Source organism: Trypanosoma rangeli (assembly GCF_003719475.1).
Source record: "Trypanosoma rangeli strain AM80 chromosome Unknown Tra_15.4_contig_00414, whole genome shotgun sequence".
NCBI classification, from domain to species: domain Eukaryota; phylum Euglenozoa; class Kinetoplastea; order Trypanosomatida; family Trypanosomatidae; genus Trypanosoma; species Trypanosoma rangeli.
This window is the reverse complement of record NW_021706159.1, coordinates 1,529-14,941: the sequence shown is the minus strand read 5'-3', so window position 1 is coordinate 14,941 and position 13,413 is coordinate 1,529. Positions and strand designations below refer to the sequence as shown.

Below are 13,413 nucleotides of genomic sequence, written 5' to 3'. Positions count from 1 at the left end.
TGCTGGGAGAAGAGGAGGGGGAGGTGCGAGGACGTTGCACTGCTGCTGCGGGGAGGGAACGGTGGCGCGCGTGTGTGGGAGTCTGGTGGTCCTCTGCGTTGGGTGCCGCAGGGCAAAAGAAGGGGCGAGAGCAGGAGGGTGCGCCGGAGGTGCGAAACGACGCTGGACGGTGCTGCGGCGCTCTGCAAGACCTTCTTTGGGGCCTGCGCCCCCACGCAGCGGGTGGTGTGCGTCAGCGCGGGGAGGGCAGCCGCGCCTGCGCTACTCACTCGTTGGGCTGCTGGTTTGCCCATGCAGCCGCAGCGAGCAACACAGACCACACATATTTGCTTGTTTTTTGTTTGCGTGACGCCTGTGTGGGGGTGGGGCCGCCTTGGCGTTGCACCTCTCTTTCTTTAACTTTGCATCTACCCTGCGAACACAGACTGTAGAAACACACACACACACCTTTATTGTTCTTCTCTCTCCCTCTATTTCTAGGAATACTTTGAACGGGCTTCATCCGGGTGCACTTTTTTATTTTATGTGTCGTGTGTGTAGCTGATGTTCAAGTTGTGGGGTGGTGATTTATGCTTTTGAGTAGGACATTGTCTCTTCTTCTGCCGTGCATGCGTTGGCTAGGTCAATATGCCGGTTATTATATATATATATATATATATTCTGCCATGTGGGCGTGTTTTTGTGCGAGTATTTTCTACCATTGTTAAAATTGTTTCTCGGGGGTGCGGGGGTGTTGAGGTATGGGATGCCGTTGGCTTTCGTACTGATTAGTTAGGTCCCTTGTGGCGTGATTCTTCTTGCCGTGAAAACAGAGGAGGGATTTTGCGTTTTTGCCTCTCATTTCTACCAAAAAGAACATACAATATATATTCATGTAGGGAAAATGTATGGGTATCTATAAAAGCGGCAGTAAAAGCTATCTCTCTATCGCACCCTTCTTAAAGGGGCAAATCGGTTTCTGTTACGTTCTTGGCGGGATATCGTGACGGAAGAGGTTCGGGGGGCCTTTCGTCATCCCCTCAATGATTCCTTAACGATGGAGGAAGTGGATTACGAACTTCTTCTCAGGTGGGAACGGGCCGCTGCCATTCAGACGTACGCCCAGAACATGTACTGGTTTCATTTCCGAGATGAGGTTTCTAAGGAAATGATGCATCACTCTCTTGAAAGAGATTGACAACGCATCAGGGAGATGGAGCGTTGTAATCCCGTGGGGGCTGCAGAAAGAAAAAACGCTGGAGGTGATTGAGTTTAGGTCATCGATGTACCATGTGCATTCAGATTACCACGCGAAGATTGGACAGAAGCCGCTGACGCATAGCCGTAATATTTGGAGGGCGCGTGGACAATATGGATCTGACATTGGAGGTCCCAGACAAAAGTTTTGCGTCCGTCGCTTTAAGGCCTTGTTTCCACAGGGTTGGTGATTGCACCAAACTGTGTATGAGGTGTTTTTTTTTGGGTTTTGTAGCTAAGTGGAGACTTCTTTTCTGCTTCTTGTCCAATATTCTCCTGGTCGTGTGGGTCTTTGCCTTTCGCTTTACCGTACATGTTTCCGCTCTTACCGCCACCGCGGAAAAGACGGATGTGAGTCTTGTATTGTGTTTTTACTCTGCTTTCTCTTTGACGCCGCCAAATTGGTGTTTGAGTCGCCTGGGAAGCTGTACTAAAAGAAAGCAGCGTACTCACAGAGGTGGAAGCGGGAACAGGAGGGGTATGAAGTAGGGGTTCAAGCAAAGTTGCGCCAGTCCATGCTGGCCTTGTGTTGCTAGTAGGGACAAACGTGACGGTCTGGTGTCATGAGCCCCACGAAGGACGGGCGTGATAAGTCGACGGGGCATCAGTTGCGATCAACACTGGTGGTGGTGTCGAAAAAGGGGGCTTCACCGCTGCCTTAGTCGATGTGAGGCAGACGATGGTGCGCGGATGCAAGCTGACTGCACTGGCCCTGGTGAGTATGCAGTTATTGCAATATTGATGAATTTTGCAGTTTTTCTTTTGGTGGTGGTGCCACTGCAGTGAAGGACCTCAAGGCTGAGCGAGGCTTGGAGTTTTGCGCCCTGGATTTTGGATTCACTAGAGATCTAGCTGGAGGGTGTCTGCAAAAAGTCCCAGGTGATAATGGGATGTTCATCTTGACCCAATTTGATTTGGTGCCCTCATCAGGGTTTTTGATTGTATTTTCATTCTCTTTCTCGTATACGCTTGTTGAGGGCTCCGTTTTGTTCAGTGCAGTAAAGCTCCGAGAGCTAGAAACGGCGAACACGCATTGGTATCATCATCTTTTTAAGACGTGGTCACTTGAGCTTTTGAGGCCTCGGGGTATGCTTAGTGGTGGTTGCATGCAGCATTCTCGATGCTGTGGGGATGCCACGCTTTTGTTCTGCACCTCCTAGAAGGATTAGTGCGGGAGGAGCATTATCGTAAAAAGTACAAAAGTTATTTTAGTAACGAGGAATTAAACTCGGATGCCTTTGCAGACTGCATTGAGCATATTGCAAGCCATTTCTGCAGATCCTCCGCGTTTCTTGAAAGCGATGTTTGGGGAGCCGTGATGACGTCACTGATTGTTTGTTTGTTTGTTTTTTTTCTCTTTTTATCATCTTGTTCGAAAAGCGTAGCTCGTAGGGCATTCCGTGTGTGTGCGTGTGTGCAAAGTGAAGGATTTTTAGCTTTCATTGAGTATGCAGGAGGGCCGGCGTCCATTGGTGGTCCTTGTGGTGGGAATGGCAGGGACGGGGAAGACGACGCTGGTGCACAGAATGCAACACTACGCGATGGAAGAAAACAAACAGGCTTATTTTATTAATTTGGACCCCGCTGTTGCAGAAGTTCCCTACAATGTGAATATTGATATTCGCGATACTGTCAACTACAAGGAAGTGATGAAGCAGTACCGCTTGGGACCCAACGGGGCCATCATGACAGCGTTGAACCTTTTTGCCACCAAGTTCCATCAGGTGATTAGCATTCTTGAAAATAAAGATAGTTTAGAATGGATTGTGGTTGACACACCTGGTCAGATTGAAGTTTTCACGTGGTCGGCTTCGGGGCAGATCATTGCGGAGTCACTCGCAGCGATGTGGCCAACCGTCTTGCTCTTTGTTGCGGACACTACGCGCTGTGTGAGTCCACAAACGTTTATGAGCACCATGCTGTACTCGAGTAGCATAATGCTGAAACAGCAGCTTCCCTTGCTCCTAGCTTTCAATAAAACCGATGTCGTTTCTTCGGATGGAGCTGTCAGTTGGATGAAGAACCCCGATACGCTGGCGGATGCAGTCAACAGCGATAACGAGGGCAACTACGCCGGGAGCCTCGTACAATCTCTATCGTTGTTTACCCATGGATTTTATGAGGATATCCCTGTTGCGAGCATTTCCGCAGCATCCGGCAAAGGTGTGGAAGAACTAGAGCGAGCCCTGGCGGCAGCTAAACTCCAGTACCTTTCAGATCGGGAGCCGGTGTTGAAAACGCAAGATAAACTGCGAAATGAAGAGCGCGCCGCGGTTACAGAGGAGATGCTCCGCGCCTATGAGCGCGACCAGAAGGACGATTAAGTGAGGCACCGGGAACGCAACCTGAAACCGCGCGGAATTTCAATGTTAAACGCAATAAGGTGGAATAACAATAAAGATATGTGCTGCTAAGGACGTTTGTTCATTTCAAGGAACAAAAAGTGTTTTTGAATAAAAGGAAGCTTCTGGGCGCGCGGCGTGAGGACACGCTTGGGGAAAGAAGGGGACAGCACCAGCCTTGCTCTTTTTTTTTCTCTCTCTCTTACTCCTCTGCCCCTCTCCCCCTCGCAAGGCGGACCAAAGGCACCAAGCGAATGGCGGCAGTGGACCACGATCAGCCCTAACCCACCCGCTTACGGGCAACATGCCGAAACGTCGCGAGAGGGAGGGGGGGGGAGGGGGGGTTGTCGAGCGAGAGCCCCCCGTGCGGTGGGTGTTATTGTCCGTTTTTTTTTTTCTTGGTTAGAATCGTGTTTTCGTTAGGGTTGGCGTTTTTGGCTTGGCGCGTTCTGGCGGTGGTTGCGCGTCAATCTCCACGCACGAAACGGACGCGGACAGTGCGAAAGTTGGTGTTTAATATATCGGAAGTTATTATTCATTTATTCGAGACGTTTATTTTTATTTTATACTGCAGCAGCTGGCGAGAATCATTCAGGTTATGACGGCTTGCAGGAGTAAATGGCCGAGGCTCCATGTTTGTTAACTTGAGAACGCAACCAGTAAAATATGTTCTTTTCATTGGTGGCTTGCAGATTGCAGAATGGACAATGTTAAGGTCCATCCAACTTTTGCCGTCCCGCACGGGAGGCGGGTGAAAAGCCGTTTTTAGCACTTTTTTTCCTGCAATTAATAATAATCTGAGAGTTGCTTCGTAATTTTCGGTTGCATTGAATTAACAATCATGTGTGTGTGTGTGTGCGTGTTGATCATAATAATAATTAACTTTTTTTTTCTACTTCTCTTTTTTTTTTTTTTAGACTTATTATTTGTCGTTTTCATTATTATTATTTCTTTTTTTGTTGTACATACAGTTAAGTTAGAGAGTATTTCTGTTGATGTCATGGAATGATTATTTATCAAAAGAGAGGGAGAGGGAGAGGGAGAAAGCGAATGAAAGTTTACCCAATGGGATAAAACCATATATGTCAATTTACTTCCTGGTGGCTGTGCTCTACTTCATGGGGATATTTACAGGTTTCTGGCTTAGAACTCGTCTAAGATGTATGGTGGAAGCAGTAGAGCGCTTCTTGGCTTATAATAGGTTCCACAATCCAGCATGGTTAGAGCCGCTTAACCTCCGTGGGGCTATAATGTCTATCACAAGCGCAAATACCATGAATAACATCATCACTTTTAAACGATATGAGACTCTTGAATTAATATCACGTAGTAATTATGCATTGCTATACGACAAGAATCTAAAAATGGCTTTGTGGTGTGGTTATTACTTGAATTCACGAATGGTTAAAGCGGCGCGTAATCATCGCAAAACTCATGTTTGTTACACAGACAAGACTTTACCAAAAGAAATTCGGGTACAATCGATACACATGCAACGGCATGCGTACGATAAAGGACACATGGCTCCACTTGCATCTGTGGCAACGTGTAGCACCACGACTTTTGACGCTTCTTTGGTTTCCAATTTTGTTTTGCAACATAAGGCTCTTAACCGAGGAATATGGAAACGATTAGAACATCTTTCACGCCGATATGTGGAAGGCTATGATGTCTCGACCTTGGGCGAGTTATTTACTGCAAATCAATATGATAAATCATTAATTTCATTGAGAAGGCGAATGTTTTGGACATCATCTAGATGTCTAGCGATATCAACAGGCGTTTTGTTTAGAAAGGAAAGCAATTCCTTGCATTCCCTGCTTCAACATGACAAACAAGTTGTTCCTATCCCAGATGAATTGTATATGGCCTTGTGGGACGTTCATTCTCATCAGCATATTGCTTTTATTGTACCTAATGATGAAACTGCCGCCGTACAATCGTTAAAGCTCAAGTGCTTGAATGAGGAGAAGCAAAAACGACGAGTTTCTCTTGTAAATAAAACTACATTTCGAGGGTTAGGACCGCTACACAAACATGTTAAAAATCCTTTTGGACAAAGGGATCTACATGAAATAAACCGGTTTCGTGTAACACTCAAAGAGTTGGAGGACCGCATATCTCTGTCAGAGCGTGTCATTGCCGAGAAGATGCTTTGCATGCCCCGTGACACACGTGGAACGGAATTCATTAATAAAACAAAATGTTTGGGGCAACAAACGTGTATTTTAGATTATGAAACACCCCCTGTGGAGCTCTTTTCTCTTCAAAAGAGAAGACTTGCCTGTAAAGCGGCTTTTACGCGGTCATTTTCGTTTGGTATATTGTTGCCTTGTAAACTAAAATGAATGGCCTTTCGTGTGAAACTTATCCCTTTTCCACGTAGGTGGCAGGAATAATAATAAAATTATTATTATTATTTTTCTTTTTTCCTTTTTTTTTCCTTTTTTTTAAAAAAAGGGGGGGGGCAACTATTTTATATATTGATTATTTGCTTAAACATGAGAGGTTAAAAAATGTCAATTTAAATGATGAAAAACATACACCAGTAACAGTTGGAGTCCTTGCGAACGCTGTGATGTGATTACTTTGTGTTTATTGCGCGTTATTATTTACTATTAAACTTCATACCTCACCTTTTGGAGTTGCAGGGGTGGGGGGATAATATATATAAAAATGCACTTTTTTCACCTTATGAGCTCCCCTCCTTCTTTGTAATGTTTATCTGCTTATTTCGTTTACATGTTTCCTTTTGCTTTTCTTCATCCCGTTATTCCGTCTTTTGAAAGAACGAAAGAAAAGCAAAACCAAAGCGACAAGAGCAACTATACAATTTATATATAAGCAAAGAGAAGAGGTAAAAATGACACAAGTACGAAATATTCTTCCCGATGATCCCACACCTCACCATTATAAGATAACTATCTTGCCGGACCTTGATGCTTTTTTGTTTACAGGCCATGTTGACATACAGCTAACGGCAAAACGAACTCAAAAAAGTATCACTCTTCACTGCAACGAGTTATCCCTCGTCAAGGTGACTCTTACTTCTGCAGGAAATCCTTCGGCAGTGGAAACAATTCCTGCTGAGTCTATTCTTCTTGATGCATCGGAAATGAAAGCAACATTTCTTTTACAGACACCTTTTATAGGAGAAGCTGTTCTCTCAATTGACTATACAGGAGAGATTAATGACAGACTTGCCGGTTTTTATAGGAGCAAATACACTGTCAAGGGAAAGGAATGTTACATGGGCAGCACACAGTTTGAGCCTGTGGATGCACGTCGTGCAATCCCTTGTTGGGACGAACCGGCGGTAAAAGCGGTATTTGAAATGATTATTACCGCGCCCTCCAATTTGCTGGTACTTTCTAATATGCCGCATCGTCATAAGGAAAAGGTTGGTGATAAGATCCGTTGGACATTTTATCCCACACCTAAAATGTCAACCTATCTTCTTGCCTGGGCGATTGGTGAATTTGAATACGTTGAACGCCGCATTAAAAAAACACATGGAGTGGAAAATGGACAGCCTGAGGACACCCTTGTGCGTGTTTTTACGCCTGAAGGAAAGACGCCCAAGGCTTCTTTTGCCTTGGACGTTGCCTGCCAGGTGTTGCCACTTTATGAAGAATTTTTTGAATCCAACTACATATTACCCAAAGCTGATCTTCTTGCTATACCTGACTTTGCTGCGGGTGCAATGGAAAATTGGGGTCTTATTACCTATCGTGAAACAGCCCTTTTGTGTGATGAAAACTCAAGTGCCTTTCAACGTCAGTATGTTGCTATTGTGGTGGCACATGAGTTGGCGCATCAATGGTTTGGTAATCTTGTGACAATGCAGTGGTGGAAAGAACTTTGGCTTAACGAGTCTTTTGCCACTTATATGGAATATTGGTCTATAAACAAATTGTTCCCTGATTGGCATGTCTTTACACAGTTTGTACATCAAGAAAACTCACGAGCTTTAAAACTGGACTCATTACGAAGCTCGCATCCTGTGGAAGTGGATGTTCAAAATGCAAAAGAAATTGATGATATTTTTGATGCAATCAGCTACAGCAAAGGTGGGAGTATCGTCCGTATGGTCGTTAATTTTATTGGAGAAGCTGCCTTCCAGAAAGGTATGACTGCGTATTTAAAACATTTTGCATATGGAAATGCCACAACAGAGGATTTGTGGAACTTTTTGGGCAAAGCAGCAGGAAAAGCATTGGTGCCGATCTTGAAGTCTTGGACGGGCAAACAGGGTTATCCATTTCTCACGGTTGCTTCTTCGCCGGACAAACAAACATTACAAATAATACAACATCGTTTTTTTGCCACTGGTGACACTTGTGAAAAAGAAGACGAAACTGTATGGAAGATTCCCTTGATGCTTACCACACCAGAACATGGCATTCAGCGTTATGTGTTGGAGGAGCGAAAAAATTCCTTGACATCCCCGCATCCTTCATGGGTGAAAGTAAACAGTGATCTCTCTGCGTTTTGTCGCGTATTGTATGAGAGTGAAGACCTGCTCCAAAGCCTACTTTCTGCTGTGGCAGCAAAAAAACTCTCTAATATTGATCGACTTGGTATTATTTCTGATTATCATGCTTTTGCCCGCGCTGGATACTGCGGTGCAGTAAAGGTGTTGCAACTTCTTTCCTACTATGTGGATGAGGATGATTTCACAGTATGGTGCTGTATCATTGACTTTGAAACGGAATTGAAGGCAGTTGTGGCAACCCAAGGTGAGAAGGCTTTAAATGCGCACAACACTTTCTTCCGAAAATTGTACTCCAATGCTATGAAGAAAGTGGGATATACCTTCAAATCTGATGATGATCATAATGTGATTCAATTGCGCGCCTCACTCTTCACGCGCCTTGTGGCTGATGAAGACGAAGAGACGATCGCATACGCTCTTAATTTATATGCAGAACGCCAAACAACACCAATAAATTCAGATCTTCGCTGCGCTGTCGTCAGTGCCTTTCTTAAGAGGAATGGCAGAGCTGCGTTGGATGAAGTGAAGATGCTTGCCGAAACGGCATTGGATGCGATGGAACGAACACACTATCTTCGTGCAATGGCCTCTTCAAAGGTGGATGGATTGGTGACTGAGCTGTTTGAATACGCCTTTTATGGAAAGATTCGCAGCCAAGACATTGTCTACATCCTTGGCCCTCTGGCTGCCAATACGGAGACGTTTGAAGCGTATGCAAGCGAGCTTAGGCGCATGTGGTCACTGCTAGTGAAGAAGCTCCCCGGGCTTATCCTGGGTGATGCAGTAAAGTTTATTGAACATGGGGCTAATAAAAACGTGGCAAATGATATGGAAGCCTTCTGGAACAAACTTGACGAGGGGGATAAACAGGGAATGTTGCGCAGCTTCCAGCAGGGACTTGAGGGGATACGTAATAATGCAGTCTGGGCCTCTCGTGACGCCAAGGAGGTTGCAGAGTTTTATTTCAAAGCGTATAGGTAAGCAAGTTTTGTCACACCCTTTTGCTTTGCAATTCTCATTGAAGGGAGTATTGGAGTCGCGACGTATGTTCAGGATGATAAACATGATGGTTACTGTTTGATTTTGTACGCTGGAAAGGAGGCAAAGGGTAGAAAAGCTGTAAATATAACTCGTAGCAATCTTAAAGCTGAAGCACGCGTCCAAATACGGAAGCACTTACTATCATTATTATCATTGACATTTCTTCTTTTGGAGGAAGTGCGTGCTTAGATTGGGGGCAAAGCGGGCGGTAGTACATTTTTGTAATGCATTTTTTTTTGTTTGTTGTTTGTTTGTTTTCAGCGGTAGTGGAGGGTGGCGACCGATAATTCTTTTTTTTTCTGTTTGTTCTGTTGCTTTTTTACTTTGCGTATTCAGATTTATTATTTATTTTACTACTATTATTATTATTATTATTTTTTTTTTGGCGCGTGTTATGCGCTGTACTCATCCAGTGGGGAAGGGGCACAGACAGAGAAGGGGAACTAAACTGTATACCATTACATGTTGGCGTGTGCCGCTCCACACTGTTGTTTGCGGTCATATTATCAGTTACCTGGCCGCATAATACAAAGTAGAATATAGGAGGGGCAACATTTAACAACAAGGGGGTGATGAGTGTTGGGAAGAAAATGAAAGGGTAATAAAAGTTCACAGTGATTTGAGGAGCGGGGACCTGTTTGTGCCTCACTTCTACGTACCTTTTTTTAAAACATTTTTGTTTTATTATTTTGCGCGTGGTACTTCATTTGTTACGCGTGTGGCACATTACACAGTTGTAGCGGCCTCTGTGCCTCGTTTTACAAAAGGAACGATGCGGTACAAACTTGTGAAGACCCCAGTGCCTTTCCCACGCCCTCCCATCAGCGGCGTTCCTCGTGAAGAGCAGCCCTACTGGTAGCGGAACTGGGTGGCCCTTTACGTCATAATGCACCTCTTCTCATTTGGAGTCTTTATTACACCGTTTGTGGTGTACAGGTGGCATGTTCCATCAGCCGGGAGAAAGGCGAAGAGAAGGACTTCTAAGCGGGGCAACTGATGGGCGGAGTGTCCACAGGCGAAGCCCATCATCAAAAACGACGACGACAGCAACAAAATGTGCATATGCGCACATGCGTCTACTCACCTATCACACGACATCAACATGTGATTACAAGAATGTTTAAAACAAGTGGGTAGGAGAATTAGGGGTGGGCCCCTCCGCTTCGTCATCATTGTCATTTATTTTTTTTCACCTGCGTGCACAAAACAAAAGGTCTAATTTGCTGCTCAAAACAGGAGTATAAATAGCAAGGAAGGAACTATGCGCCGTCTAACGTGTTGCCAGCAAACCAATTATTATTATTATGTTATTTTGCTTTTTCTTTTTTTGCATCGTTAGCCTTCTCTCTCTTTTCATTATTGTGGTTCTCTGACTTGACAGCCCGCAATTATTATTATTATTATTATTGTTTTATTGTCGATTTTTCTGCTTTCCCTCTCCCTCTATTGCTGCTGATGGTGGATATGTTTCCTACTTGTTTTGTATTTGAATGCTGTCTGTGGTCGAAGAGGAAAGGGTAAGGCGATGTGAGACGGAGGACGATTCACACGCCGAGGGTTTGCTTTAGCAAGCAGTCGTGATGTTAATTAACAGCATATATGTGTTCTTTTTTGTGTCTTTATTGTCCCTCCGCTCCTCCTTTTTAAAAACAAAAATAATATTCTTTGGGATTGCCGTTGGACTTCAATCATACAGTTGCTTCATGAACACAGGCAAGCAAGCTTGTAGTCGACTTGTAAATATGGCTCGTGTATGCAAACGCAAGGTGGTGCAGCATGATTTCTACGACGAGGCCGAACAGGTTGCTGGAGTTGTGCTTTTGAACAGTCCAACAAACGATTGCTGGGAGTATGAGGAATATTTGCGACTCTTGTGTGTGCGGCGGTTCATTCAGCGGCAGCCGGAGTTTCCCGTCAGCCGGTGTTACTTTGTTTGCGCAGATGGAGCCTACCCCCGACTGCGGGCGTACTTTGAGGAGGAGCAAAGGCGTCGTCCGGAATTGCAGTCGTTTGCTCATGTTCCTCTCTGTGACGTTGTTATTGGCGATATGGACTCCTACTTAAGTTCATTCCCCAAGTGTGGTATTCATGGGGGCACCGACGGCAGGGGATTTCAGCAGTCAATGCCTTCTGACGGTTATGCGACGGTAAACGCTATTCCTGCCTCTATCTTTGATCAAATTCGTCATAGATACACTTCGACGCTTGCAGAATTCTCTCGAGTGCGTGCAGCCATGGAAGGAACCTCGTTGAAAAAGTGGGATAAGCTGCCGGCAGAACTCAAAGATGGGTCATCCTCGCTTCCTTTTTGGATACATATCCGCTGTCAGGATACAACCGACTTCATGAAATCATTGATGTTTCTCAAGAGACTGCAAGAGCAACACATGGAAGACGCCCGTGCTGTCCCGCCGCCTGTCCTACGAACTGAGAGTGGTCTGCAGTTATTGAAAACAGGTGGCGCGGTTGACCCAAATGTTGGAAGTGAAGGTCTGGACATTGACCCTAAGCGAGAGAGAGACTTGTGCGCAGAGGCATGCAAGACAGAGGTGGTGCTACTACCCACGTATGTTTGTCTTGGTGCCCTTGGAGGCCGATTTGACCACGAAATGGCGGCCATCTCGGCCGTTTTGGAATTCAGTGAAGATGCGCATGTTGTGCTAACCAACTCCGGTAACACTTTATTCGCCTGCCAGCCTGATGGCTGGACGCAGGTGGTACGGCATGCACGTTGTGAAGGCTTGGTGTCTGGTCTTGTTAACTATGGTACCATGAAGGAATGCGAGGTCAGTGGACTGCAGTGGAATGTTGTTATTGGGCGGGGGAAACCAAGCGAATCGCGTGATTTGGTTCTGGGGTTTGGCAAGCTGATCTCGGCGTGCAATCCGATTCGCCACGAGGTTGTCACGATTGACCTGCGCTGCTTAATGCCCTTGACACAGCCCGCAAAGGAGTGTGGCGGTGGGGTAGCTGCCAACCACAACCCACCCACCATCTTTACTATTGAACGACGCAAAAAAGCTGAAAAAGAGGCAGGCTGCTAGGGTTGATTTCATATCATATTCGTTACTTTTTCTCTCCCATCTCTTGATATTATCGTTGTAAAGGACGAGTGAGCATTTTCAGCGGCTTTGTACTTGACTAAAAATATTGTGGGAGTGTACTGCTAGAGATAAGGCTTAGAGGATGATGGCTGCTCTTATTTAGATTTCCTGTTTTTTTTTATATGGTTACATCTATTTTTTCCCCAAATATCATCTTGTTAGGAAGCAGTGCGAGTATATATATATATATATATATATATATGTTATTGTTTGGTGTGGGGGATTAGTCTTGCTTGCTTTCATGTTTTTTTTCCTCTCACTCGCTAAACCCCCACTACCTTCTACGTGAAGGAGTTTTATGATTGTGCGGGATCTTAGGAGCTGCCACTTGGCCAGTTCACAAATGGATATCGGTGACTATAGAAGTCCTTTATGAATTTATGAGCTCTATTGGTGCATGAGGGTTGGATATGGAGACGGCAGTTGGGTCAAAGGTTGCGTTGCCTTTCTTCCTCTTGCTGGACAGAATGCGTGTGATTGCCATCCTGGGAAGCGAAGACTGCATGGGCATTGTCTTTTCAAGCAATCACTTATCTATGAATAGGGGTTTCTCATACTCCATTTGGTGCGCTTTTCATGTGGTTCCATGTGATGTGTGATGTATATCAGGAGGGGACTCTTCACTTTTCACATTTTTCTTGTTGCTTTTTGCTTCTCTTAATACTCGGAACACACACGTATATATAATATACTCAAAAGGAACGTAAAGCATGGCCAAGAAGCACCTGAAGCGCCTTTATGCCCCCAAGGACTGGATGCTGAGCAAGCTCACGGGCGTGTTCGCTCCACGTCCCCGTGCTGGACCCCACAAGCTGCGCGAGTGCATGACTCTCATGATTATCATCCGCAACCGTTTGAAGTACGCGCTGAACGCCAATGAAGCCCAGATGATTCTCCGCCAAGGCCTTGTGTGTGTAGATGGCAAGCCCCGCAAGGATACAAAGTATCCGGTTGGCTTCATGGACGTCGTGGAGATCCCAAAGACTGGTGATCGCTTTCGCGTTCTATACGATGTGAAGGGCCGTTTCGCACTGGTGAAGGTAAGTGAGGCTGAGGGGAACGTCAAACTACTGAAGGTTGAGAACGTCTACACGAGCACTGGCCGCATTCCTGTTGCCGTAACACACGACGGGCACCGCATCCGCTACCCTGACCCCCGCACCCACCGCGGAGACACTTTGGTGTACAACATGAA

At 45.4% G+C, this 13,413-nt stretch overlaps 5 protein-coding genes and 1 pseudogene across 5 annotated transcripts in view, besides 13 other annotated features; all 6 read left to right on the top strand.

Moving 5' to 3' along the window:
- Positions 1–635: 635 nt before the first annotated feature.
- Positions 636–659: a microsatellite.
- A 224-nt stretch (positions 660–883) lies between these two features.
- TraAM80_08433 (hypothetical protein) lies at positions 884–1,668 on the top strand (annotated as a pseudogene).
- An 896-nt stretch (positions 1,669–2,564) lies between these two features.
- Positions 2,565–2,589: a microsatellite.
- Positions 2,590–2,684: 95 nt separating this feature from the next.
- Positions 2,685–3,560, top strand: TraAM80_08432 (XPA-interacting protein; the record flags this gene model as incomplete). The annotated part of the gene is made up of 1 exon (XM_029385184.1): positions 2,685–3,560. The coding sequence occupies one exon, from the start codon at positions 2,685–2,687 to the stop codon at positions 3,558–3,560; it is 876 nt and encodes a 291-aa protein (XP_029234973.1).
- Positions 3,561–3,755: 195 nt separating this feature from the next.
- Positions 3,756–3,786: a sequence feature (A-rich).
- Positions 3,787–4,420: 634 nt separating this feature from the next.
- Positions 4,421–4,441: a microsatellite.
- A 20-nt stretch (positions 4,442–4,461) lies between these two features.
- Positions 4,462–4,539: a sequence feature (A-rich).
- Positions 4,540–4,599: 60 nt separating this feature from the next.
- Positions 4,600–4,628: a microsatellite.
- A 68-nt stretch (positions 4,629–4,696) lies between these two features.
- TraAM80_08431 (DNA/RNA non-specific endonuclease protein) lies at positions 4,697–5,926 on the top strand (the record flags this gene model as incomplete). The annotated part of the gene is made up of 1 exon (XM_029385183.1): positions 4,697–5,926. One exon carries the CDS (start codon positions 4,697–4,699, stop codon positions 5,924–5,926), a length of 1,230 nt encoding a protein of 409 aa, XP_029234972.1.
- A 59-nt stretch (positions 5,927–5,985) lies between these two features.
- Positions 5,986–6,030: a sequence feature (A-rich).
- Positions 6,031–6,441: 411 nt separating this feature from the next.
- On the top strand, positions 6,442–9,054 carry TraAM80_08430 (aminopeptidase-like protein; the record flags this gene model as incomplete). Its single annotated transcript, XM_029385182.1, has 1 exon — positions 6,442–9,054. The coding sequence occupies one exon, from the start codon at positions 6,442–6,444 to the stop codon at positions 9,052–9,054; it is 2,613 nt and encodes an 870-aa protein (XP_029234971.1).
- Positions 9,055–9,345: 291 nt separating this feature from the next.
- Positions 9,346–9,371: a microsatellite.
- A 30-nt stretch (positions 9,372–9,401) lies between these two features.
- Positions 9,402–9,452: a sequence feature (A-rich).
- Positions 9,453–9,496: a microsatellite.
- A 1,005-nt stretch (positions 9,497–10,501) lies between these two features.
- Positions 10,502–10,530: a microsatellite.
- A 287-nt stretch (positions 10,531–10,817) lies between these two features.
- TraAM80_08429 (thiamine diphosphokinase) lies at positions 10,818–12,158 on the top strand (the record flags this gene model as incomplete). The annotated part of the gene is made up of 1 exon (XM_029385181.1): positions 10,818–12,158. The coding sequence occupies one exon, from the start codon at positions 10,818–10,820 to the stop codon at positions 12,156–12,158; it is 1,341 nt and encodes a 446-aa protein (XP_029234970.1).
- Positions 12,159–12,393: 235 nt separating this feature from the next.
- Positions 12,394–12,420: a microsatellite.
- Positions 12,421–12,833: 413 nt separating this feature from the next.
- Positions 12,834–12,872: a sequence feature (A-rich).
- Positions 12,873–12,928: 56 nt separating this feature from the next.
- The window catches only part of TraAM80_08428 (small subunit ribosomal protein S4e), a gene marked incomplete at both ends in the record, with an annotated part of 561 nt that continues 76 nt past the window's right edge, over positions 12,929–13,413 (top strand). Inside the window, one exon of the mRNA XM_029385180.1 lies at positions 12,929–13,413. This exon is cut by the window's right edge and continues 76 nt beyond it. Within this exon, the coding sequence (XP_029234969.1) occupies positions 12,929–13,413 (485 nt within the window).